This window comes from Ranitomeya imitator, chromosome 10 (assembly GCF_032444005.1).
Source record: "Ranitomeya imitator isolate aRanImi1 chromosome 10, aRanImi1.pri, whole genome shotgun sequence".
In the NCBI taxonomy this organism is placed as follows: domain Eukaryota; kingdom Metazoa; phylum Chordata; class Amphibia; order Anura; family Dendrobatidae; genus Ranitomeya; species Ranitomeya imitator.
Genome location: NC_091291.1, coordinates 107,109,654 through 107,137,126, shown reverse-complemented (window position 1 = coordinate 107,137,126; position 27,473 = coordinate 107,109,654). Strand labels below are relative to the sequence as shown.

Here is a 27,473-nt window from a genome sequence, read left to right as displayed (position 1 = left end):
TTACCACAAGAGATACATTTATTAAGGTCAGTACATAATGCCTCATTACAGCAACAGTAAATGTCTGCACACGTATAGCTGAGCTGGGATTGTCATCTACCTGTGCCGAGTGTAACCATGGCGTGCTCTCGTGGCACAGGATTCCACATGACAAACGCAACTCTACAGTTATTGTGTTTTTAGGGAACCTGTCCGTAGACCCATTATGCCCTGAACATCAACAGCAAGAAACTTCAAAACTAATTAGAATGAACTACGTTTTACTTGTAAATGTGGCTGCCCCCTTCACCTGATTAGATTGACAGTTCTCCCCCTTATGTGTGTACAGTTAGAGACCCCGGAAGGAAGCCAGCCGCGGACACTTCTCCGCATCCACCGCCCCGCGGACACTTCTCCGCATCCACCGCCCCGCGGACACTTCTCCGCATCCACCGCCCCGCGGACACTTCTCCGCATCCACCGCCCCGCGGACACTTCTCCGCATCCACCGCCCCGCGGACACTTCTCCGCATCCACCGCCCCGCGGACACTTCTCCGCATCCACCGCCCCGCGGACACTTCTCCGCATCCACCGCCCCGCGGACACTTCTCCGCATCCACCGCCCCGCGGACACTTCTCCGCATCCACCTCCCCGCGGACACTTCTCCGCATCCACCGCCCCGCGGACACTTCTCCGCATCCACCGCCCCGCGGACACTTCTCCGCATCCACCATTCTTTTTTTTTTTTTTCAGAAACACCTTCATATCTGTAAATAAAGCAGTTTATTATATTGAGGGTGCCCGTCAGTATTGGCAACATGGATCTGCTGACAGCTTCCCATTAAACGTGTTCCACATCGTGCCATGACTTTTTTAAGTAAAAGAAACCATATTACTTAAAGGAAATCTGTCAGCAGGCTTTTTTTGCCACCTAATCGGACCGCAGTATAATGTAGAGGCAGAAACCCTGATTCCAGTGATGTATCACTTACTGGGCTGCCTGCTGTAGTTTTGATAAAAATCACTTTTAGCAGTAGATATCATCACTACAGGACTAGTTGTCTCCAACCATGTAGTCCTCCAGCTCTTTATAACCCCTCCCCCACCACTGATTGGCAGCTTTCTGTGAACACTGCATAGGCAGAAAGCTTCCAATCAGTGCTGTGGGCGAGGTTATACAGAGCTCGGCATTCAGAAAACTGCTGCCGATGAATCAAGGATTTTATCAAGCAGACAAGCAAGTGACACATTGCTGGAATCAGGGTCTCTGCCTCTACATCATGCTGCACTCAGATTAAGCAGCAAAAAGCTGGTGAAAGATTCCCTTTAATACTTATTATTCACTTCACATCAACATGTAGCAGAGCTGAAATTGTCATTCAAAACCTAAGCGGTTCTGCAGTGAAGACAAATGTTGTCCTATAAAAAAAAACCACAGATGACCGTGCCGGCTCTGCTATATCTGACCATATGGTAAATCACAAGCATTGATCCAACAGCATTCCTCAATGAATCCTTTTGGCTCCCACAATTCTTGAGCACCGGAAGTACATATCTTGTGACTGTCCAGCTGATCCTTGACAATTCGCATTCTTATTTTGCTCCATTATTTAATGATTCCAGCTCCGTCAACGCTACATATATAAAAAAAAAAAGAAAGAAGAAACATAATATACATAAAGAATTTAACATATATTCCACATCACTGCGTGTGGACGTGAAGCGTAATACTGGTACTCCTATCGGCAGGGATACCACCATCGTAAGGTACCAGGTTCTACATGAAAACTCCCTGAAGATTCTGTCAATGGCAATAAAAACCCAAACTTAATGGACGGTTCCAACATTCGTCCTCCGACTCCTCCACTCACATCCCAATAATTAAACGTGAGTGAATCTTCTCGGTCTATGTACAGATGAAAGCACTTTGGCTCGAGCACAGTTTATTTATCTGTAAGAAGCGGGGGTCCATTCCAGTGTCCTGCTGCGGAGAGGGGGCCGCGCCTGAAAAGAAAGGAGGATAAGTATCAAATAAAGGAGGAAAGAAAAAAAAATTGTCACCTCAAATTGGCGGGTTACGTTAATGCCCCGTGTTCAGTCAGATGGGCGGTGTTTCGTCTTCTTTCCTTCACCCCATCCTTCCCCGCTGTCCACAATATTTTCGGGAATTTGAGTAGGTATTGAGTAGTATTTCGCTGTGTTCCGGGACATAGTGCGCCGGCGCATGCGCAGTAATGCTTTTTGGCTTTGCCCGCAGATGGGCAAAGCATACTGCGCGTGTGCGAGGCAAGACTGCATTGAGCACGCGCAAGCTATGAAGGACACCTACTCAAATTCCCAAAAATATTGTGGACAGCGGGGAAGAATGGGGTGGAGAAAAAAGAAGAAGAAACACCGCCCATCTGACCGAACACATGGCATTTACATAGTCCAACAATTTGAGGCGACAGATTCCCTTTAACCCCTTAAGCCCCGAGGGTGGTTTGCACGTTAATGACCGGGCCAATTTTTACAATTCTGACCACTGTCCCTTTATGAGGTTATAACTCTGGAACGCTTCAACGGATCTTGGCGATTCTGACATTGTTTTCTCGTGACATATTGTACTTCATGATAGTGGTAAAATTTATTCGATATAACTTGCGTTTATTTGTGAAAAAAACGGAAATTTGGCGAAAATTTAGAAAATTTCGCAATTTTCCAACTTTAAATTTTTATGCCCTTAACTCACAGAGATATGTCACGCAAAATACTTAATAAGTAACATTTCCCACATGTCTACTTTACATCAGCACAATTTTGGAACCAACATTTTTTTTTTGTTAGGGAGTTATAAGGGTTAAAAGTTGACCAGCAATTTCTCATTTTTACAACACCATTTTTTTTTTAGGGACCACGTCTCATTTGAAGTCATTTGGAGGGGTCTATATGATAGAAAATACCCAAGTGTGACACCATTCTAAAAACTGCACCCCTCAAGGTGCTCAAAACCACATTCAAGAAGTTTATTAACCCTTCAGGGGTTTCACAGGAATTTTTGGAATGTTTAAATAAAAATGAATATTTAACTTTTTTTCACACAAAATTTATTTCAGCTCCAATTTGTTTTATTTTACCAAGGGTAACAGGATAAAATGGATGCCAAACATTGTTGTACAATCTGTACTGAGTACGCTTACACCCCATATGTGGGGGTAAACCACTGTTTGGGCGCATGGCAGAGCTTGGAAGGAAAGGAGCGCCATTTGACTTTTCAATGCAAAATTGAGAGGAATTGAGATGGGACGCCATGTTGCGTTTGGAGAGCCACTGATGTGCCTAAACATTGAAACCCCCCACAAGTGACACCATTTTGGAAAGTAGACACCCTAAGGAACTTATCTAGATGTGTGGTGACCACTTTGACCCACCAATTGCTTCACAGAAGTTTATAATGCAGAGCCGTAAAAATAAAAAATCATATTTTTTCACAAAAATGATCTTTTCGCCACCAATTTTTTATTTTCCCAAGGGTAAGAGAAGAAATTAGACCACAAAAGTTGTTGTGCAATTTGTCCTGAGTGCGACGATACCCCATATGTGGGGGTAAACCACTTTTTGGGCGCATAGCAGAGCTCGGAAGGGAAGGAGCGCCATTTGACTTTTCAATGCAAAATTGACTGGAATTAAGATGGGACGCCATGTTGGAGAGCCCCCGATGTGCCTAAACATTAAAACCCCCCACAAGTGACACCATTTTGGAAACTAGACCCCCTAAGGAACTTATCTAGATGTGTTTTGAGAGCTTTGAACCCCCAAGTGTTTCACTACAGTTTATAACGCAGAGCCGTTAAAATAATTTTTTTTTTTTTTTTCGCAAAAATTATTTTTTAGCCCCCAGTTTTGTATTTTCACAAGGGTAACAGAATAAATTGGACCCCAAAAGTTGTTGTCCAATTTGTCCTGAGTACGCTGATACCCAATATGTGGGGGGGAACCACTGTTTGGGCGCATGGCAGAGCTCGGAAGGGAAGGAGCGCCATTTGGAATGCAGACTTAGATGGATTGGTCTGCAGGAGTCACGTTGCATTTGCAGAGCCCCTGATGTACCCAAACAGTACAAAACCCCCACAAGTGACCCCATATTATAAACTAGACCTCCCAAGGAACTTATCTAGATGTGTTGTGAGAACTTTGAACCCCTAAGTGTTTCACTACAGTTTACAACGCAGAGCCGTAAAAAAAAAAATCCTTTTTTTTTCCCCACAAAAATGATTTTTAGCCCCCCAAATTTTTATTTTCCCAAAGATAACAAGAGAACTTGGACCCAAAAAGTTGTTGTCCAATTTGTCTCTAGTACGATGATACCCCATATGTTGGGGTAAACCCCTGTTTGGGCGCACGGGAGAGCTCGGAAGTGAAGGAGCACTGTTTTACTTTTTCAATGCAGAATTGGCTGGAATTGAGATCGGACGCCATGTCGCGTTTGGAGAGCCCCTGATGTGTCTAAACAGTGGAAACCCCCCAATTATAACTGAAACCCTAATCCAAACGCACCCCTAACCCTAATCCCAACTGTAACCCTAACCACACACCTAACCCTGACACACCCCTGATTCTAATCCCAACCCTAATCCCAACCGCAAATGTAATCCAAACCCTAACCCTAGCCCTAACCCTAACCCTAGCCCTAACCCTAATGGGAAAATGGAAATAAATACATTTTTTTTAATTTTATTATTTTTCCCTAAGGCTAGGTTCACATTGCGTTAGGGATATCCGTTTAGCGCCAGCGGATTGCGCTAACGCAATGTCTTTTTAGGTGTCGTGTTTAGTGGTCGCGTTAACGTCCCCGCTCTGGAAGATCGGGGATCGGACCTCGGGCGCGCCGCGGACGCTGCAAGCAGCGTCCGAGGCGTGCCACAAAAGAACGGCACCTTGCTACCGCGAGCCGAAAATGGCACGCTCTAGCGATGCGCTACACCCGAAAATCACATTGCTGTCAATGGGTGTGCTAACGGACCCGTTGCACGGCGTTAATTGTGACATTTTCGCCGTGCAACGCTGTCCGTTAGCGTTAACCCATTAACGCAATGTGAACCTAGCCTAACTAAGGGGGTGATGAAGGGGGGTTTGATTTACTTTTATAGCGTTTTTTATATCGGATTTTTATGATTGGCAGCCGTCACACACTAAAAGACGCTTTTTATAGCAAAAAAGTTTTTGCGTCTCCACATTTTGAGACTTATAATTTTTCCATATTTTGGTCCACAGAGTCATGTGAGGTCTTGTTTTTTGCGGGACGAGTTGACGTTTTTATCGGTTACATTTTCAGACACGTGACAGTTTTTGATCGCTTTTTATTCCGATTTTTTGTGAGGCAGAATGACCAAAAACCAGCTATTCATGAATTTCTTTTGGGGGAGGCGTTTATACCGTTCCGCGTTTGGTAAAATTGATGAAGCAGTTTTATTCTTCGGGTCAGTACGATTACAGCGATACCTCAGTTATATCATTTTTTTTATGTTTTGGCGCTTTTATATGATAAAAACTATTTTATAGAAAAAATAATTATTTTTGCATCGCTTTATTCTGAGGACTATAACTTTTTTATTTTTTTGGTTATGATGCTATATGGCGGCTCGTTTTTTTGCGGGACAAGATGACGCTTTCAGCGGTACCATGGTTAGTTATATCTGTCTTTTTGATCGCGTGTTATTCCACTTTTTGTTCAGCGTTATAATAATAAAGCGTTGTTTTTTTGGCTCTTTTTTTTTTTTTCTTACGGTGTTCACTGAAGGGGTTAACTAGTGGGCCAGTTTTATAGGTCGGGTCGTTATGGACGCGGCGATACTAAATATGTGTACTTTTATTGGTTTTTTGTTTGTTTTTTAGATAAAGAAATGTATTTATGGGAATAATATTTTTTTTTTCTTCTTTATTTAGGAATTTTTTTTTTTTTTTTTACACGTGTGGAAATTTTTTTTTTTTACTTTTTCACTTTGTCCCAGGGGGGGACATCACAGATCACCGATCTGACAGTGTGCACAGCACTCTGTTAGATCGGTGATCTGACATACAGCCGGGCAGGATTAGAACTGCAGCTGCAGCCTGATCCTGACCCGGAAGTGCTCCCTGCAGGACCCGGATGCAGCCCGGCGGCCATTTTGGATCCGGGGACTGCAGGGAGAAGACGCTCGGTACACGGTGAGTACATCACCGTGTACCGATCGTCTCAGGGAAGCCCGCAGGGAGCCCCCTCCCTGCGTGATGCTTCCCTGCACCGCCGGCACACCGCGATCATCTTTGATCGCGGTGTGCCGGGGGTTAATGTGCCGGGAGCGGTCCGTGACCGCTCCTGGCACATAGTGCCGGATGTCACCTGCGATAGGCAGCTGACACCCGGCCGCGATCGGCCGCGCTCCCCCCGTGAGCGCGGCCGATCGCATATGACGTACTATCCCGTCACTGGGAATTAAGTCCCAGGTCACCTGGACGGGATAGTACGTCATATGGGATTAAGGGGTTAATAGTTTGCCTATAGAAAAAAAAATTGCATAAAAAAATTGTGCATTGCACAAACATTACTGATCCTGTACTGATCCTGATTTACATCCTGTATTATACTCCAGAGCTGCACTCACTATTCTGCTGGTGCAGTCACTGTGTACATACAGTACATTACTGATCCTGAGTTACATCCTGTATTATACTCCAGAGCTGCACTCACTATTCTGCTGGTGCAGTCACTGTGTACATACAGTACATTACTGATCCTGAGTTACATCCTGTATTATACTCCAGAGCTGCACTCACTATTCTGCTGGTGCAATCACTGTGTACATACATTACATTACTGATCCTGAGTTACATCCTGTATTATACCCCAGAGCTGCATTCACTATTCTGCTGGTGCAGTCACTGTGTACATACATTACATTACTTATCCTGTACTGATCCCGAGTTACATCCTGTATTATACTACATCTGCACAGTCTGCAGAATTCTGAATGCAGCTCTGAAGTCTTCAAGCATTGGGTGTAATTTAATTGTCCTCTTTTATTCTACCTCAGAAGTAAAAGTGTTTTTAATGACAAATCTGGTGAGATTCTTTAAGAGGCAACAAGCAGAATTGTGAATGCAGCTCTGGAGTATAATATAGGTTGCAACTAAGGGTTAGTCCTGTAGTAAGTAGGGGAGTGTACTTACATAGGCGAACAACTAGCGCACTCTCCAGCAGCGGCATGTTCTTGGGTGTGAGTCCTGTGCATTACATTGTATGTGTGAGTCAGTTTGGCTCGGATGTGGCGGTGGCTTTGGTTTACAGTGGAAGCCATTACACTGTGCCTAATTCTCTGTACAACCAGATCCAATCAGCGTCCACAGGAAGCCACTGTCTTAGGATTTGGTAGGATGGACAAAAGTTTTCATTATTTCAGAGGAAAAATGTTGCTGGGTGCAGCAGAATTCTCCCAGAAGATCATACAATTGATGTGAACTTCTTGCAAGATCTAGACATGTCTACCCCTGCTTCAGTGATACCCCGCAGAGACTGATCACTTACCTAAATAATATCTTCGCTATTGATCTCCTCCTCATCATCCTCCTCCTCCTCCTCCTTAGCTCTGTAGTGGAGGTTCCTTAGTTCTCGCCTGCTCATAGAAGCACAGGATGTGGCAACTGGTGCAAAGTCCTAAGGGATAAAGAAATCAGACAGTGACCAGATACTTCACTCACACAGCATTGCCATGGAAAGTTTTCACAAAATTGTGTCTCATCCAGACAAAACTCGCCATGTAATATTACTGGCAAAAATGCAAAATGATGTGTCTCCACGGTTACAGACTACAAAGAAACTGAGTGTAGTCAGACCCTGCGGACTCACCTGCATAAGATCTGCGTTTTCAAAGAATCTCCCGAGAGGCATTGGCTGGTTACTGTCTTCGTCAAAAAAGGGACTGTTGTCGGTGCAAACCCCTCTGGCATCCGGATGGGACACGCCGTCTCCACTGTCGTCCGTTACCCCATGATATGAAGGACTGGCTCTGAACACGTGATGAGCAGTGGCACGGGTGCTGACCGTCACCTTTGGGCATCTCCTGCTTGGAGCCCTTCCCCGAGTTCCCGCCTTAGTAGCTCTTTTGGTGCCATCACTTTCTAGTGCTCTGTTCTGGTCACATATAACTTTTTTTGATAGATTCTTGTTGGAAGTTTTGCGGGTCGATGTCTGAAAAAAAAAAAGACCACTGTAAAACTTGCAATCCCTCCACTGCAAACTTGACTATGTACAACTTGACATTTTTTATTTGGTTCCCTAAATGCAAAACTAAACATTCTCTAATTACCGTAGTCTTTATTAAAAAAAAAAAAAAAAAAAAAAAAAAATCTAAAATGTTGCTCCTGCAGAGTCCTTTACCTAACTAGCTGGTATGCAAAACCTGACACACATCCGCAAGAGCGCTGCTCCTGGCTCTGATGGCTCCCTATGCACTCCATCCACCTCCCTCCTGTTAGTGTTAGAGATAGCAGCAGATTAGAGGAGAGGGGGGAAGCATTCAAGGCATTAGGAAGAACAGCTCACTCAAGATGTAGATAGGGAAGAAAGCACACGATCCTCCATAACCTCTAGAATGGAACATCACTGCAGGAAAGAAGCTGTGCTGATACATGAGAGCTAGTGAAGATAGCAACATCCTGAATGCACAGGCTTCACATCTGACCACGGTGATATCTGGGCCTCAGAAGACAAGAGCGCAGCGAGGCCCGGGCCTCAGAAGACAGAGCGCAGCGAGGCCCGGGCCTCAGAAGACAGAGCGCAGCGAGGCCCGGGCCTCAGAAGACAAGAGCGCAGCGAGGCCCGGGCCTCAGAAGACAAGAGCGCAGCGAGGCCCGGGCCTCAGAAGACAAGAGCGCAGCGAGGCCCGGGCCTCAGAAGACAAGAGCGCAGCGAGGCCCGGGCCTCAGAAGACAAGAGCGCAGCGAGGCCCGGGCCTCAGAAGACAAGAGCGCAGCGAGGCCCGGGCCTCAGAAGACAAGAGCGCAGCGAGGCCCGGGCCTCAGAAGACAAGAGCGCAGCGAGGCCCGGGCCTCAGAAGACAAGAGCGCAGCGAGGCCCGGGCCTCAGAAGACAAGAGCGCAGCGAGGCCCGGGCCTCAGAAGACAAGAGCGCAGCGAGGCCCGGGCCTCAGAAGACAAGAGCGCAGCGAGGCCCGGGCCTCAGAAGACAAGAGCGCAGCGAGGCCTTGTCTTAATGCTGCCGCATGCAGTGACGGGCACGTTCAGTCTAATTTCTTCTGAGGGGGTGCACTATAGCCCCTTTATTTGTCTGAGAAATTCATAGTTACATCTGAGAAAACTACCCCCTCTGATGTGCCTCAGCCACAACTATGGGACTTCTCACTGGGATCTCCCAGAAATGCTATATATCTCTACATGATCTGTGCAACAATATAGGAATATTTCAGAAATCCCAGGAGAGACTGAGACCCCCGCTCCTTACCAGGCAGACTTTCTTCGTAGACTTTTCAGAGTTGCGGCATTCAGCTTCATCATTAAAGGAATTCTGTGAAGTCGAACAATTTGGAGTTTTTTGGCGAGCCGAGCATTGCACCCCATCTGTTAACTGGAAAAAAATTATAGGAATTAAGTAGCAATCCAGCGTTTTATATCTCTCCTATATAATCCATTATAGGCTATCAGCAGAATAAGAGTCACAAGCACACACACCCGCTGGGCATGGAGGAGAGCCATGCTCCTGTGATCACATCTGACCCATGAGGGCCTCAGCACCAGGACACACACACCCGCCGGGCATGGAGGAGAGCCGTGCTCCTATAATCATATCTGACCTATGAGGGCCTCAGCACCAGGACACACACCCGCTGGGCATGGGGGAGATCCGTGTTCCTGTGATCACATCTGACCCATGAGGGCCTCAGCACTAGAACACACACCCGCTGGTGCTGTGAATTCTGCTTTTGGGTTCCCTCCAGTAGTTGTAGGTGGGAATGCAGTTGTCTCTGAGTCGCAGTCCTGGCCAGGTGTATCTGCTGATTGCAGTTCTGACTGGGATATTTAGGTGTGCAGGATTCTTTAGTCCTTGCCAGTTGTCAATGTTTCTTGGGAAGTGTTGGATCACTTTCTGGCTTCTCCTGCTTAGCTGCCAATTCAGCAAAGATAAGTGTCTGTTTCTTTTTCTGTGGCACACATGCAGTGTGCTTATATTCTGTGCTATTCATTTGTTTTTCTCTTGTCCAGCTTAGACTGTGTCAGTGTTTTCTCAGTCTTGTTGGATTCTCTGGAGTTGCAGATATACGCTCCACATCTTTGGTTAGATGGTGGAATTTTTGTATTTTCTGCTGTGGATATTTTTGGAAGGATTTTTAATACTGACCGCTTAGTATCCTGTCCTATCCTTTCCTATTTAGCTAGTGTGGCCTCATTTGCTTAACCCCTATCTGACCTCGGACGGGATAGTACGTCCGAGGTCAGATCCCCTGCTTTGATGCAGGGCTCCGCGGTGAGCCCGCATCAAAGCCGGGACATGTCAGCTGTTTTGAACAGCTGACATGTGCCCGCAATAGGTGCGGGCAGAATCGCGATCTGCCCGCACCTATTAACTAGTTAAATGCCGCTGTCAATCGCAGACAGCGGCATTTAACTACCGCATCCGGCCGGGCGGCCGGAAATGACGTCATCGCCGACCCGTCACATGATCGGGGGTCGGCGATGCGTCTCCATTTTAACCATAGAGGTCCTTGAGACCTCTATGGTTACTGATGACCGGTGGCTGTGAGCGCCACACTGTGGTCGGCGCTCACAGCACACCTCCATTTCTGCTACATAGCAGCGATCAGCAGATCGCTGCTATGTAGCAGAGGCGATCGAGTTGTGCCTGCTTCTATCCTCCCATGGAGGCTATTGAAGCATGGCAAAAGTAAAAAAAAAAAAAGTTAAAAAAATGTGAAAAAAATAAAAAAAATATAAAAGTTTAAATCACCCCCCTTTCGCCCCAATCAAAATAAATCAATAAAAAAAAAATCAAATCTACACATATTTGGTATCGCCGTGCTCAGAATCGCCCGATCTATCAATTAAAAAAAAGCATTAACCTGATCGCTAAACGGCGTAGCGAGAAAAAAATTAGAAACGCCAGAATTACGTTTTTTTAGGTCGCCGCGACATTGCATTAAAATGCAATAACGGGCGATCAAAAGAACGTATCTGCACCAAAATGCTATCATTAAAAACGTCATCTCGGCACGCAAAAAATAAGCCCTCAACCGACACCAGATCACGAAAAATGGAGACGCTACGAGTATCGGAAAATGGCGCAATTTTTTTTTTTAGCAAAGTTTGGAATTTATTTTCACCACTTAGATTAAAAATAACCTAGTCATGTTAGGTGTCTATGAACTCGTACTGACCTGGAGAATCATAATGTCAAGTCAGTTTTAGCATTTAGTGAACCTAGCAAAAAAGCCAAACAAAAAACAAGTGTGGGATTGCACTTTTTTTGCAATTTCACCGCACTTGGATTTTTTTTCCCGTTTTCTAGTACACGACATGCTAAAACCAATGATGTCGTTCAAAAGTACAACTCGTCCCGCAAAAAATAAGCCCTCACATGGCCAAATTCACATGAAAAATAAAAAAAGTTATGGCTCTGGGAAGGAGGGGAGTGAAAAACGAACACGGAAAAATGAAAAATCCCAAGGTCATGAAGGGGTTAATCCTGTTTCCTGCCTACGTGTGTCTTTTCCTCTACTACTCACAGTCATTATTTGTGGGGCGCTGCCTATTCTTTGGGGTTCTGCTCTGAGGCAAGGTAGAATTCCTATTTCCATCTATAGGGGTATTTAGTCCTCCGGCTGTGTCGAGGTGTCTAGGTTTTGTTAGGTACACCCCACGGCTACTTCTGGTTGCGGTGTTAAGATCAGGGTTTGCGGTCAGTATAGTTACCACCTACTCCAGTGAAAGTTTTCATGCTGCTCCAAGGTCACCTGATCATAACACGCTGGGCATGGAGGAGAGCCGTGTTCCTATCATCATATCTGACCCATGGGAGCCTCAGCACTAGATCACACATCCGTCGGGCATGGAGGAGAGCCGTGCTCCTATGATCATATCACCCATGAGGGCCTCAGCATCAGGACACACACCTGCCCGACATGGGGGAAAGCCGTGCTCCTATGATCATATCTGACCCATGGGGCCTCAGCACCAGGACACACACCCGCTGGGCATGGAGGAGAGCCGTGCTCCTGTGATCATATCTGATCCATGGGAGCCTCAGCACCAGGACACACACCCGCCGGGCATGGAGGAGAGCAGTGCTCCTGTGATCATATCTGATCCATGGGGCCTCAGCACCAGGACACACACCCGCTGGGCATGGAGGAGAGCCGTGCTCCTGTGATCATATCTGATCCATGGGGCCTCAGCAACAGGACACACACCCGCTGGGCATGGAGGAGAGCAGTGCTCCTGTGATCATATCTGATCCATGGGGCCTCAGCACCAGGACACACACCCGCTGGGCATGGAGGAGAGCCGTGCTCCTGTGATCATATCTGATCCATGGGGCCTCAGCAACAGGACACACACCCGCTGGGCATGGAGGAGAGCAGTGCTCCTGTGATCATATCTGATCCATGGGGGCCTCAGCACTAGATCACACATCCGTCGGGCATGGAGGAGAGCCGTGCTCCTATGATCATATCACCCATGAGGGCCTCAGCATCAGGACACACACCTGCCCGACATGGGGGAAAGCCGTGCTCCTATGATCATATCTGACCCATGGGGCCTCAGCACCAGGACACACACCCGCTGGGCATGGAGGAGAGCCGTGCCCCTGTGAACATATCTGACCCATGGGGGCCTCAGCTCCAGGACACACACCCGCTGGGCATGGGGGAGAGCAGTGCTCCTGTGATCATATCTGATCCATGGGAGCCTCAGCACCAGGACACACACCCGCTGGGCATGGAGGAGAGCCGTGCTCCTGTGATCATATCTGATCCATGGGGCCTCAGCAACAGGACACACACCCGCTGGGCATGGGGGAGAGCAGTGCTCCTGTGATCATATCTGATCCATGGGGGCCTCAGCACCAGGACACACACCCGCTGGGCATGGAGGAGAGCCGTGCTCCTATGATCATATCTGATCCATGGGGCCTCAGCAACAGGACACACACCCGCTGGGCATGGAGGAGAGCAGTGCTCCTGTGATCATATCTGATCCATGGGGGCCTCAGCACCAGGACACACACCCGCTGGGCATGGAGGAGAGCCGTGCTCCTATGATCATATCTGACCCATGGGGCCTCAGCACCAGGACACACACCCGCTGGGCATGGAGGAGAGCAGTGCTCCTGTGATCATATCTGATCCATGGGGCCTCAGCAACAGGACACACACCCGCTGGGCATGGAGGAGAGCCGTGCTCCTGTGAACATATCTGACCCATGGGGGCCTCAGCTCCAGGACACACACCCGCTGGGCATGGAGGAGAGCCGTGCTCCTATGATCATATCTGACCCATGGGGCCTCAGCACCAGGACACACACCCACTGGGCATGGAGGAGAGCAGTGCTCCTGTGATCATATCTGACCCATGGGGCCTCAGCACCAGGACACACACACCCGCTGGGCATGGAGGAGAGCAGTGCTCCTGTGATCATATCTGATCCATGGGAGCCTCAGCACCAGGACACACACCCGCCGGGCATGGAGGAGAGCCGTGCTCCTGTGATCATATCTGATCCATGGGGGCCTCAGCACCAGGACACACACACCCGCCGGGCATGGAGGAGAGCCGTGCCCCTGTGAACATATCTGACCCATGGGGGCCTCAGCTCCAGGACACACACCCGCTGGGCATGGGGGAGAGCAGTGCTCCTGTGATCATATCTGATCCATGGGGCCTCAGCAACAGGACACACACCCGCTGGGCATGGAGGAGAGCCGTGCTCCTGTGAACATATCTGACCCATGGGGGCCTCAGCACCAGGACACACACCCGCTGGGCATGGAGGAGAGCCGTGCTCCTATGATCATATCTGACCCATGGGGCCTCAGCACCAGGACACACACCCGCTGGGCATGGAGGAGAGCAGTGCTCCTGTGATCATATCTGATCCATGGGGCCTCAGCAACAGGACACACACCCGCTGGGCATGGAGGAGAGCCGTGCTCCTGTGAACATATCTGACCCATGGGGGCCTCAGCTCCAGGACACACACCCGCTGGGCATGGAGGAGAGCCGTGCTCCTATGATCATATCTGACCCATGGGGCCTCAGCACCAGGACACACACCCACTGGGCATGGAGGAGAGCAGTGCTCCTGTGATCATATCTGACCCATGGGGCCTCAGCACCAGGACACACACACCCGCTGGGCATGGAGGAGAGCCGTGCTCCTATGATCATATCTGACCCATGGGGCCTCAGCACCAGGACACACACCCGCTGGGCATGGAGGAGAGCAGTGCTCCTGTGATCATATCTGATCCATGGGGCCTCAGCAACAGGACACACACCCGCTGGGCATGGAGGAGAGCCGTGCTCCTGTGAACATATCTGACCCATGGGGGCCTCAGCTCCAGGACACACACCCGCTGGGCATGGAGGAGAGCCGTGCTCCTATGATCATATCTGACCCATGGGGCCTCAGCACCAGGACACACACCCACTGGGCATGGAGGAGAGCAGTGCTCCTGTGATCATATCTGACCCATGGGGCCTCAGCACCAGGACACACACACCCGCTGGGCATGGAGGAGAGCAGTGCTCCTGTGATCATATCTGATCCATGGGAGCCTCAGCACCAGGACACACACCCGCCGGGCATGGAGGAGAGCCGTGCTCCTGTGATCATATCTGATCCATGGGGGCCTCAGCACCAGGACACACACACCCGCCGGGCATGGAGGAGAGCCGTGCCCCTGTGAACATATCTGACCCATGGGGGCCTCAGCTCCAGGACACACACCCGCTGGGCATGGGGGAGAGCAGTGCTCCTGTGATCATATCTGATCCATGGGGCCTCAGCAACAGGACACACACCCGCTGGGCATGGAGGAGAGCCGTGCTCCTGTGAACATATCTGACCCATGGGGGCCTCAGCTCCAGGACACACACCCGCTGGGCATGGAGGAGAGCCGTGCTCCTATGATCATATCTGACCCATGGGGCCTCAGCACCAGGACACACACCTGCTGGGCATGGGGGAGAGCCGTGCTTCTCTGAAGTACCAGGACACACACCAGCCGTGCGCGCGAGAGGGGGAAGAGAGACAGAAAGCAAAAAGGAGAGAACTTAAAGGGAACCTGTTGGCAGGATGGTGCTCAGTAACCTGCAGACAGTGTCAGGTTGGTGCCGTTATACTGATTGCTATGATACCTGGTGATGAAATCCGTCTTGTGGTTGTTCTTTAATCTATATTTTCAGTTTAATGATATGCTCGTGCTCTCTGCTATCTCAGAGCTGCTACTGCCTAGGTGGCGCCAACTCTTTTCCTTCTCCAGTAAGATGGCGCTGCCGGCGCATGCACAGTAGCAGCTGTCGGATGACAGCTAGACACTGATAGCTGCTACTGCGCAGGCGCCATTTTCAAATTGATTTTTTTTTCTCCTACCTGAATAACATGAAGAAAATGTATTATTGGCACATAAAATATGTAATTATGCTGCGCGCAAGTGCATGACCTGTCAGCAATCTACATTATGAATACCTAATCAGACACCACATGCAGACCCCCACAGGCCGCCCCGCAGCACAAGCAGATCAGTAACTCAAAACTGATAGTAAAGATTAAACAACCACAAGACAAATTTCATCACCAAGCATCATTGTAATCAGTATAACGGCGCCAACCTGACACTGTCTGTAGGTCACTGAGCTCAATCCTGCTGACAGGCTCCCTTTAAAAAGGAAAAACGTGAGAGAAAGAAGAAGGAGGATAGAAAGAGAAATACAAGGAGGGAAAAAAATAAAATAAAATAAAGTAAAAAAAGAACTGCAGCAGGCACCAAAAACATAGCCCCTTTTTAATATCTCGACATTTTGGCAGATTAAATGTGGCGTTGCATAAATAAAGGTTAATATTATCTCCGCACATTATGCCGGTGATGGGAAGTAAAGGGTAATGCTCTGAGGCTATGTGCACACGTAGGAAATGTGGTGCAGAATTTTCTGCACTAAATCTGCATCTCCAGGCAGAATCTGCAGGTGCGTATTTTATGCGTTTATAGTGCGTTTTTTGTGCGGAATTGATGTGGATTTTGTGCAGTTTTTACCACTGCCGATTTCTATTAACCCCTTAATGACCGCCAATACGTCTTAACTGACCTGAGATATAAGAGAATAGCATGCCCATACAAGTGACATTCCAGTAGCTGTCGGCTGTACACTATAGCTGACAACTTGCTGCATCAGCCACGATCAGTGTTTGCGCCGTCCAACTCTGTTTAACCCCTTAGATGCTGCTGTCAATAGTGACTACATCATTATAAATGGTTAACAGAGTGTGGGGGCTTCCTATTTAACCAAGTTGGTGCCCTCAGATCTTGGTTTTGTGGTCCTGATGTTTACCATGGCAATTCATGACCAAATAGCGGCCTTAGAGTGATTGTTGTAGTAATCTGTTCAAAAGTTAGAGACATTTAGGCGGTAAAAATGCACATTTTCATTCCTATCATGCCACTTTGCATTAATTCCTGTACAGCACCTGAAGAGTTAATAAACTACCTGACTGCAGTTTTCAATATATCTGGGGGTGCTGTTTTTAAAATGGTATCACGTGTAGGGGTTTCCCAATATATGAGACCCCTAAAGTCACTCCAAACATGGATAAGTCCCTAAAAAAATAAATTTTGTAAATTTCCTTGAAAAAAATGAAAAATTGCTGCTACATTTTTAATCCTCCTAAAATGCTAACAAAATAAAATAACATTTTACAAATGGTGATGATGTAAAGCCGACATGTGGGAAATGTTATTTATTAATGGTTTGCTGTGGTATGGTCATCTGGATTAAAGGGATAATCATTCAAAAGTTTGAAAATTGCTAGTTTAACATTTTTCTCACATTTTTGATATTTTTTTTATAAATAAACAAAACATATTGACCTAAATTTACCATTATCATAAAGTATAATGTGTCACGAAAAAACAATCTCAAAATCACTGGGATTTGTTGAAGCGTTGCAGAGTTATTACCACATAAAGTGACACTGGTCAGATTTAAAAAAATTTGGCTCCGTCACTAAGGGGTTAATGGAGGGGTGCAGAAACGCACAAAAGTGACATGCACTTCTTTGAAATCTGCAGCGTTTCTGCGCAGCTTTTTTTTCACATTGATTTACATCGTACTGTAATCACAGTGCAGATCTGCAGCAGAAAAATCCGCTGCAGAACTGCACTAATTTTGCACTAAATCTGCATCGTGTGCACATACCCTAATACTTTATGACTTATCAGTGAACACAAGAACTGCCCTTCAATCATCCACATACCCTGGGATAGGGATGGCATTGTGGGGTCTGATCCCTCCGCAGCATCGCACAGGACAGCACAAAGGTTCCACTATGGCTCTCCGAAATATCCCCCTGAGCCCTTATGTAAATCAGGGGCTCCCTACAATGCCAGCTATACATGGAACCTAATGTTATTCTGGAGGCAATGCACAGAGAACTGTGACTGTACGGCTTCACCCCACACAACCTGACCACAGAAATGGGATTTACAGTAATAGTAGCCAAACTAGGACTCTTGAAATCCCAGAAATAGCCGGTCATAAAGAGTGGAAATGTCGGGAGACATAAATGCAGAGCCCTTTCCTATTCATGGGCATCCATCTCCTTTATGTTCTTTTAGAGTATGTTCAGACTTTTTCCAGATCCGCTGCATCCGTAGTAAAACCACATATGTATTTAGGATTTCGTTCATCGACAGTGAAAATCCACAGAAAAGTACTGACGAGCTGATAATTTAGAACCCGCGCAGCAGGTTCACTCCAACGTCAGAATCTCATTATTTTGCTGTTGCGGTGAGAAGCTGCAGACTTTCTGCCAGCACATCTGCACGGAAAGTCACCCGCTCCCGGGGACTGATCAGACTCTGCCCTTTATGGATTAGATTCTGCTGGATCAAACCCTTGTATTTCTGGATAGGAGTCATCTGGACGCACCGGCTACGGAAGGTTTTCAGTACCACACTGCTGTCCAGCACTGGATCTTATCTTATAGGGATTATCCAGATATTCTCCGGTCAACATCCGGCCAAAAGATGCAACTGCGCTATCCAGCTAGTAGAAGCCCCCGCAGACTAGTGGAGGATTCATACCCAACCTGTCTATTACTAATGTTAGATATGGGGCCAACTCATCCACGGCCTTCATCATCATCAATATCTGTCATAAGACAACTTACCAACAAATCAAGTCACACTGATGTATGATGCCCCACTATTGTCATAAGATACCCGACCCGTGCCTTCATCATCTGACACTTGTCTATCAGGATCAGACTCCTCAACCATCAGCTGCCTCCACTATTCCATTAGAAGACGTCTCCCGATATCCAGCGCCATCACCTGCTGCCACAATCATCTGACAATTCGCTGACTCACCCAACTCTATTGTCATCTGACACCCACCTATCATCACTGCCATCATCACCTGACACCCAATATCATCGTCCCCCACAAACTCATCTGACACCCATCTATAAATGAAAACTGACTCCCAACAATCATCCAATAATCTTTACACTCCCATCATTGTTATGACATCCGAATAATTATCCAACATCTCACACACTGCTATCATGGTCATGACAGCCGACTACTATCATCATCATCATCTGACAACTCACCTGAGACCCAACTATCAACATCCGACAACTCACCTGACACCAAAGCATCAACATCCGACAACTCACCTGACACCCAACTGTCATCATCCGACAACTCACCTGACACCAAAGCATCAACTTCCGACAACTCACCTGACAAACAACTGTCATCATCCGACAACTGACCTGACACCAAAGCATCAACATCCGACAACTCACCTGACACCCAACTGTCATCATCCGACAACTCACCTGACACCAAAGCATCAACATCCGACAACTCACCTGACACCAAAGCATCAACATCCGACAACTCACCTGACACCCAACTGTCATCATCCGACAACTCACCTGACACCAAAGCATCAACTTCCGACAACTCACCTGACAAACAACTGTCATCATCCGACAACTGACCTGACACCAAAGCATCAACATCCGACAACTCACCTGACACCCAACTGTCATCATCCGACAACTCACCTGACACCAAAGCATCAACATCCGACAACTCACCTGACACCAAAGCATCAACATCCGACAACTCACCTGACACCCAACTGTCATCATCCGACAACTCACCTGACACCAAAGCATCAACATCCGACAACTCACCTGACACCAAAGCATCAACATCCGACAACTCACCTGACACCCAACTGTCATCATCCGACAACTCACCTGACACCAAAGCATCAACATCCGACAACTCACCTGACACCCAGCTGTCATCATCCGACAACTCACCTGACGCCCAACTGTCATCATCCAACAACTCACCTGACACCAAAGCATCAACATCCGACAACTCACCTGACACCCAACTGTCATCATCCGACAACTCACCTGACACCCAACTGTCATCATCCAACAACTCACCTGACACCAAAGCATCAACATCCGACAACTCACCTGACACCCAGCTGTCATAATCCGACAACTCACCTGACACCAAAGCATCAACATCCGACAACTCACCTGACACCCAGCTGTCATCATCCGACAACTCACCTGACACCCAACTGTCATCATCCAACAACTCACCTGACACCAAAGCATCAACATCCGACAACTCACCTGACACCCAACTGTCATCATCCGACAACTCACCTGACACCCAACTGTCATCATCCAACAACTCACCTGACACCAAAGCATCAACTTCCGACAACTCACCTGACACCCAACTGTCATCATCCGACAACTGACCTGACACCAAAGCATCAACATCCGACAACTCACCTGACACACAGCTGTCATAATCCGACAACTCACCTGACACCCAAGTATCGACATCAGTTGCCGCTATGGTCATGAGACGCCACTATCACCGGACAAGTCGCCCACTGCTACTATTGGAACGACACCAAATATCTCACCCACGGCCTCAACAATCAGACACCCAGAACTCACCCACTGCTGTCACTGACATCACACCCACATATCTGACAACTCAGCAGCTGCCTCCATAATCTGACAACTATTGTCATCCGAAACTTGCCCCACTGCCTCCACTGTTATCTGACATCTATCATCATCCAACAGTCCGTGTACTGAGATCTGACACCCAACTATCATCGTCTGACAACTCACTGTCTTTATCTAAGGATCCAATCATTTTAACATGACAAACATCATCACCATTAGAAAATGTAGGTACGGTCCTCATCGTCACCCAACTACCATCCTCTGACAACCCGACACAGCACTATCATCCTCTGACAACCCGACACTGTACCACTATCATCCTGACAACCCCACATCGTACAACCATCCTCTGACATCCCCACACTGTACCACTATCATCCTCTGACACCGTACCACTATCATCCTCTGACAACCCAACACCGTACAACCATCTTCTGACAACCCAACACCGTACCACTATCATCCTCTGACAGCCCGACACCGTACCACTATCATCGTCTGACAACCCAACACCGTACAACTATCATCCTCTGACAACCCCACACCGTACCACTATCATCCTCTGACAACCCCACACCGTACCACTATCATCCTCTGACAACCCGACACCGTACCACTATCATCCTCTGACAACCCGACACCGTACCACTATCATCCTCTGACAACCCAACACCGTACAACTATCATCCTCTGACAACCCCACACCGTACCACTATCATCCTCTGACAACCCCACACCGTACCACTATCATCCTCTGACAACCCCACACCGTACCACTATCATCCTCTGACAACCCGACACCATACCACCATCATCCTCTGACAACCCGACACCGTACCACTATCATCCTCTGACAACCCGACACCGTACCACTATCATCCTCTGACAACCCGACACCGTACCACTATCATCCTCTGACAACCCGACACCGTACCACTATCATCCTGACAACCCGACACCGTACCACTATCATCCTCTGACAACCCGACACCGTACCACTATCATCCTCTGACAACCCCACACCGTACCACTATCATCCTCTGACAACCCGACACCGTACCACTATCATCCTCTGACAACCCGACACCGTACCACTATCATCCTCTGACAACCCGACACCGTACCACTATCATCCTCTGACAACCCGACACCGTACCACTATCATCCTGACAACCCGACACCGTACCAGGAAGGCAAAGTTTGAACAGCTTAGAGATGCCCTTAATCTGGTAGACTGGGACAATATCCTCAGAAATGAGAATACAGATAATAAATGGGAAATGTTTAAGAACATCCTAAATAGGCAGTGTAAGCGGTTTATACCTTGTGGGAATAAAAGGACTAGAAATAGGAAAAACCCAATGTGGCTAAACAAAGAAGTAAGACAGGCAATTAACAGTAAAAAGAAAGCATTTGCACTACTAAAGCAGGATGGCACCATTGAAGCTCTAAAAAACTATAGGGAGAAAAATACTTTATCTAAAAAACTAATTAAAGCTGGCAAAAAGGAAACAGAGAAGCACATTGCTAAGGAGAGTAAAACTAATCCCAAACTGTTCTTCAACTATATCAATAGTAAAAGAATAAAAACTGAAAATGTAGGCCCCTTAAAAAATAGTGAGGAAAGAATGGTTGTAGAAGACGAGGAAAAAGCTAACATATTAAACACCTTCTTCTCCACGGTATTCACGGTGGAAAATGAAATGCTAGGTGAAATCCCAAGAAACAATGAAAACCCTATATTAAGGGTCACCAATCTAACTCAAGAAGAGGTGCGAAACCGGCTAAATAAGATTAAAATAGATAAATCTCCGGGTCCGGATGGCATACACCCACGAGTACTAAGAGAACTAAGTAATGTAATAGATAAACCATTATTTCTTATTTTTAGGGACTCTATAGCGACAGGGTCTGTTCCGCAGGATTGGCGCATAGCAAATGTGGTGCCAATATTCAAAAAGGGCTCTAAAAGTGAACCTGGAAATTATAGGCCAGTAAGTCTAACCTCTATTGTTGGTAAAATATTTGAAGGGTTTCTGAGGGATGTTATTCTGGATTATCTCAATGAGAATAACTGTTTAACTCCATATCAGCATGGGTTTATGAGAAATCGCTCCTGTCAAACCAATCTAATCAGTTTTTATGAAGAGGTAAGCTATAGGCTGGACCACGGTGAGTCATTGGACATGGTATATCTCGATTTTTCCAAAGCGTTTGATACCGTGCCGCACAAGAGGTTGGTACACAAAATGAGAATGCTTGGTCTGGGGGAAAATGTGTGTAAATGGGTTAGTAACTGGCTTAGTGATAGAAAGCAGAGGGCGGTTATAAATGGTATAGTCTCTAACTGGGTCGCTGTGACCAGTGGGGTACCGCAGGGGTCAGTATTGGGACCTGTTCTCTTCAACATATTCATTAATGATCTGGTAGAAGGTTTACACAGTAAAATATCGATATTTGCAGATGATACAAAACTATGTAAAGCAGTTAATACAAGAGAAGATAGTATTCTGCTACAGATGGATCTGGATAAGTTGGAAACTTGGGCTGAAAGGTGGCAGATGAGGTTTAACAATGATAAATGTAAGGTTATACACATGGGAAGAGGGAATCAATATCACCATTACACACTGAACGGGAAACCACTGGGTAAATCTGACAGGGAGAAGGACTTGGGGATCCTAGTTAATGATAAACTTACCTGGAGCAGCCAGTGCCAGGCAGCAGCTGCCAAGGCAAACAGGATCATGGGGTGCATTAAAAGAGGTCTGGATACACATGATGAGAGCATTATACTGCCTCTGTACAAATCCCTAGTTAGACCGCACATGGAGTACTGTGTCCAGTTTTGGGCACCGGTGCTCAGGAAGGATATAATGGAACTAGAGAGAGTACAAAGGAGGGCAACAAAATTAATAAAGGGGATGGGAGAACTACAATACCCAGATAGATTAGCGAAATTAGGATTATTTAGTCTAGAAAAAAGACGACTGAGGGGCGATCTAATAACCATGTATAAGTATATAAGGGGACAATACAAATATCTCGCTGAGGATCTGTTTATACCAAGGAAGGTGACGGGCACAAGAGGGCATTCTTTGCGTCTGGAGGAGAGAAGGTTTTTCCACCAACATAGAAGAGGATTCTTTACTGTTAGGGCAGTGAGAATCTGGAATTGCTTGCCTGAGGAGGTGGTGATGGCGAACTCAGTCGAGGGGTTCAAGAGAGGCCTGGATGTCTTCCTGGAGCAGAACAATATTGTATCATACAATTATTAGGTTCTGTAGAAGGACGTAGATCTGGGGATTTATTATAATGGAATATAGGCTGAACTGGATGGACAAATGTATTTTTTCGGCCTTACTAACTATGTTACTATGTTACCACTATCATCCTCTGACAACCCGACACCGTACCACTATCATCCTCTGACAACCCCACACCGTACCACTATCATCCTCTGACAACCCGACACCGTACCACTATCATCGTCTGACAACCCGACACCGTACAACCATCCTCTGACAACCCCACACCGTACCACTATCATCCTCTGACAACCCGGCACGGCACTATCATCCTCTGACAACCCTACATTGCACTACCATCCTCTGACAACCCAACATCGTACAACCATCCTCTGACAACCCCACACCGTACAACCATCCTCTGACAACCCTACATTGCACTACCATCTTCTGACAACCCCACACCGTACAACCATCATCCTCTGACAACCCTACATTGCACTACCATCCTCTGACAACCCCACATCGTGCTACCATCTTCTGACAACCCCACACCGTACAACCATCCTCTGACAACCCTACATTGCACTACCATCCTCTGACAACCCCACGTCGTGCTACCATCCTCTGACAACCCCACGTCGTGCTACCATCCTCTGACAACCCCACGTCGTGCTACCATCCTCTGACAACCCCACGTCGTGCTATCATCCTCTGACAACCCCACGTCGTGCTGCCATCCTCTGACAACCCCACGTCGTGCTGCCATCCTCTGACAACCCCACGTCGTGCTACCATCCTCTGACAACCCCACGTCGTGCTGCCATCCTCTGACAACCCCACGTCGTGCTGCCATCCTCTGACAACCCCACGTCGTGCTGCCATCCTCTGACAACCCTACATTGCACTACCATCCTCTGACAACCCCACACCGTACCACTATCATCCTCTGACAACCCGGCACGGCACTATCATCCTCTGACAACCCTACATTGCACTACCATCCTCTGACAACCCAACATCGTACTACCATCCTCTGACAACCCCACACCGTACAACCATCCTCTGACAACCCCACACCGTACAACCATCCTCTGACAACCCTACATTGCACTACCATCTTCTGACAATCCCACACCGTACAACCATCATCCTCTGACAACCCTACATTGCACTACCATCCTCTGACAACCCCACATCGTGCTACCATCTTCTGACAACCCCACACCGTACAACCATCCTCTGACAACCCTACATTGCACTACCATCCTCTGACAACCCCACGTCGTGCTACCATCCTCTGACAACCCCACGTCGTACTGCCATCCTCTGACAACCCCACGTCGTGCTACCATCCTCTGACAACCCCACGTCGTGCTGCCATCCTCTGACAACCCCACGTCGTGCTATCATCCTCTGACAACCCCACGTCGTGCTGCCATCCTCTGACAACCCCACGTCGTGCTGCCATCCTCTGACAACCCCACGTCGTGCTACCATCCTCTGACAACCCCACGTCGTGCTGCCATCCTCTGACAACCCCACGTCGTGCTGCCATCCTCTGACAACCCCACGTCGTGCTGCCATCCTCTGACAACCCTACATTGCACTACCATCCTCTGACAACCCCACGTCGTGCTGCCATCCTCTGACAACCCCACGTCGTGCTGCCATCCTCTGACAACCCTACATTGCACTACCATCCTCTGACAACCCCACGTCGTGCTGCCATCCTCTGACAACCCCACGTCGTGCTGCCATCCTCTGACAACCCTACATTGCACTACCATCCTCTGACAACCCTACATTGCACTACCATCCTCTGACAACCCTACATTGCACTACCATCCTCTGACAACCCCACGTCGTGCTGCCATCCTCTGACAACCCCACGTCGTGCTGCCATCCTCTGACAACCCCACGTCGTGCTGCCATCCTCTGACAACCCCACGTCGTGCTGCCATCCTCTGACAACCCTACATTGCACTACCATCCTCTGACAACCCCACGTCGTGCTGCCATCCTCTGACAACCCCACGTCGTGCTGCCATCCTCTGACAACCCTACATTGCACTACCATCCTCTGACAACCCCACGTCGTGCTGCCATCCTCTGACAACCCCACGTCGTGCTGCCATCCTCTGACAACCCTACATTGCACTACCATCCTCTGACAACCCTACATTGCACTACCATCCTCTGACAACCCTACATTGCACTACCATCCTCTGACAACCCTACATTGCACTACCATCCTCTGACAACCCCACGTCGTGCTGCCATCCTTTGACAACCCCACGTCGTGCTGCCATCCTCTGACAACCCCACGTCGTGCTGCCATCCTCTGACAACCCCACGTCGTGCTGCCATCCTCTGACAACCCTACATTGCACTACCATCCTCTGACAACCCCACGTCGTGCTGCCATCCTCTGACAACCCCACGTCGTGCTGCCATCCTCTGACAACCCTACATTGCACTACCATCCTCTGACAACCCCACGTCGTGCTGCCATCCTCTGACAACCCTACATTGCACTACCATCCTCTGACAACCCTACATTGCACTACCATCCTCTGACAACCCCACGTCGTGCTGCCATCCTCTGACAACCCCACGTCGTGCTGCCATCCTCTTGACAACCCCACGTCGTGCTACCATCCTCTGACAACCCTACATTGCACTACCATCCTCTGACAACCCCACGTCGTGCTGCCATCCTCTGACAACCCCACGTCGTGCTGCCATCCTCTGACAACCCCACGTCGTGCTGCCATCCTCTGACAACCCCACGTCGTGCTGCCATCCTCTGACAACCCCACGTCGTGCTGCCATCCTCTGACAACCCCACGTCGTGCTGCCATCCTCTGACAACCCCACGTCGTGCTGCCATCCTCTGACAACCCCACGTCGTGCTGCCATCCTCTGACAACCCCACGTCGTGCTGCCATCCTCTGACAACCCCACGTCGTGCTACCATCCTCTGACAACCCCACGTCGTGCTGCCATCCTCTGACAACCCCACGTCGTGCTGCCATCCTCTGACAACCCCACGTCGTGCTGCCATCCTCTGACAACCCCACGTCGTGCTGCCATCCTCTGACAACCCATGTGCAGCCTCCTCTGCCCCCGCCACCCGTCCCTCTGTGGTGGCCGGTCCTGCAGCGCCCCCTCCTGTCCATGGCCCGCCGCCACCATCCCGCCGCCTCCTCGTTACTATCAGCCCCCTCGGTGCCCAGTACACCGGCTCCCCCGCTTCACTCACACCACTGGCCGTATTAACCTTGGTCGTCCTCACCAGCCCGTAGCCCCGGGCACCGCGGGGACATGACTGTCTCCGGTCCGCACAGCGCCCCCATTCCTCCGTGCTGTCCCCTCCTCACCTTTCTCTTCTTCATGGAGAAATCCCGGCTCGTTCCGCCGCCAAAACTCTCCTACTACTTAGTAAAACTTTCCAGGCTCCGCGTCAGCCCCGCCCAGCAACTCACACACGGAGAACCGGCCTGCGTCTGACGTCAGGAGGAAGCGCATAGTAACGTGGCCATCTTCACTGAGGGCAAAACAACCGGCAGCCGTGCGTAAGTGACCGCACGCAGGGGGACGTGAAGCCGACGGCAGCCATGACTGAAGCTGGCAAACGCGCATTAACCAGTTCAGCACTGGGTCACTGATTCGTTTCCAAGGGAAAATAATATATATTGAAACCGCAATTAAATATATAATTCTATCTCAGAACAAAGAAGACTTTAGATGGTTGGAAAAATAGCAAAATTAAAGACTGACATCGTCTGCACCTCATAGTTCGCGGCGTTCTTCACTATTCTTCTTTTGCCACACCAGAAGTATAGGAGCGCTGGGATCTGTCAGGGTCACATTAATCCACGGTGTCCACGCCCTTACACAGGCCCGGGTCCAGGCGTATGAGGGCCCGTAGCCCCCCTGGACCCACCCTGAGTGGGACGCAGCTGCAGGAAGCAG

General features: G+C 48.4%; 1 protein-coding gene across 1 annotated transcript; it reads right to left on the bottom strand.

The window, feature by feature from the left end:
• On the bottom strand, positions 1-27,065 carry C10H1orf174 (chromosome 10 C1orf174 homolog). Its single transcript, XM_069742716.1, has 5 exons — positions 26,879-27,065; positions 9,460-9,582; positions 7,846-8,187; positions 7,525-7,653; positions 1-1,985 (listed from the first exon to the last, which is right to left on the bottom strand). The coding sequence occupies exons 1-4, from the start codon at positions 26,891-26,893 to the stop codon at positions 7,525-7,527; spliced, it is 609 nt and encodes a 202-aa protein (XP_069598817.1). The 5' UTR covers positions 26,894-27,065; the 3' UTR covers positions 1-1,985.
• Between the last annotated feature and the right edge of the window lie 408 nt (positions 27,066-27,473).

Bases quoted from the DNA above. Each gene is read 5' to 3' on its own strand.
- C10H1orf174 (XM_069742716.1), bottom strand. The intron at 8,188-9,459 runs GTAAGGAGCGGG...TTTTTTTTTCAG, and splicing joins CTACGAAGAAAGTCTGCCTG to ACATCGACCCGCAAAACTTC. The intron at 7,654-7,845 runs GTGAGTCCGCAG...TTTATCCCTTAG, and splicing joins AAAACGCAGATCTTATGCAG to GACTTTGCACCAGTTGCCAC.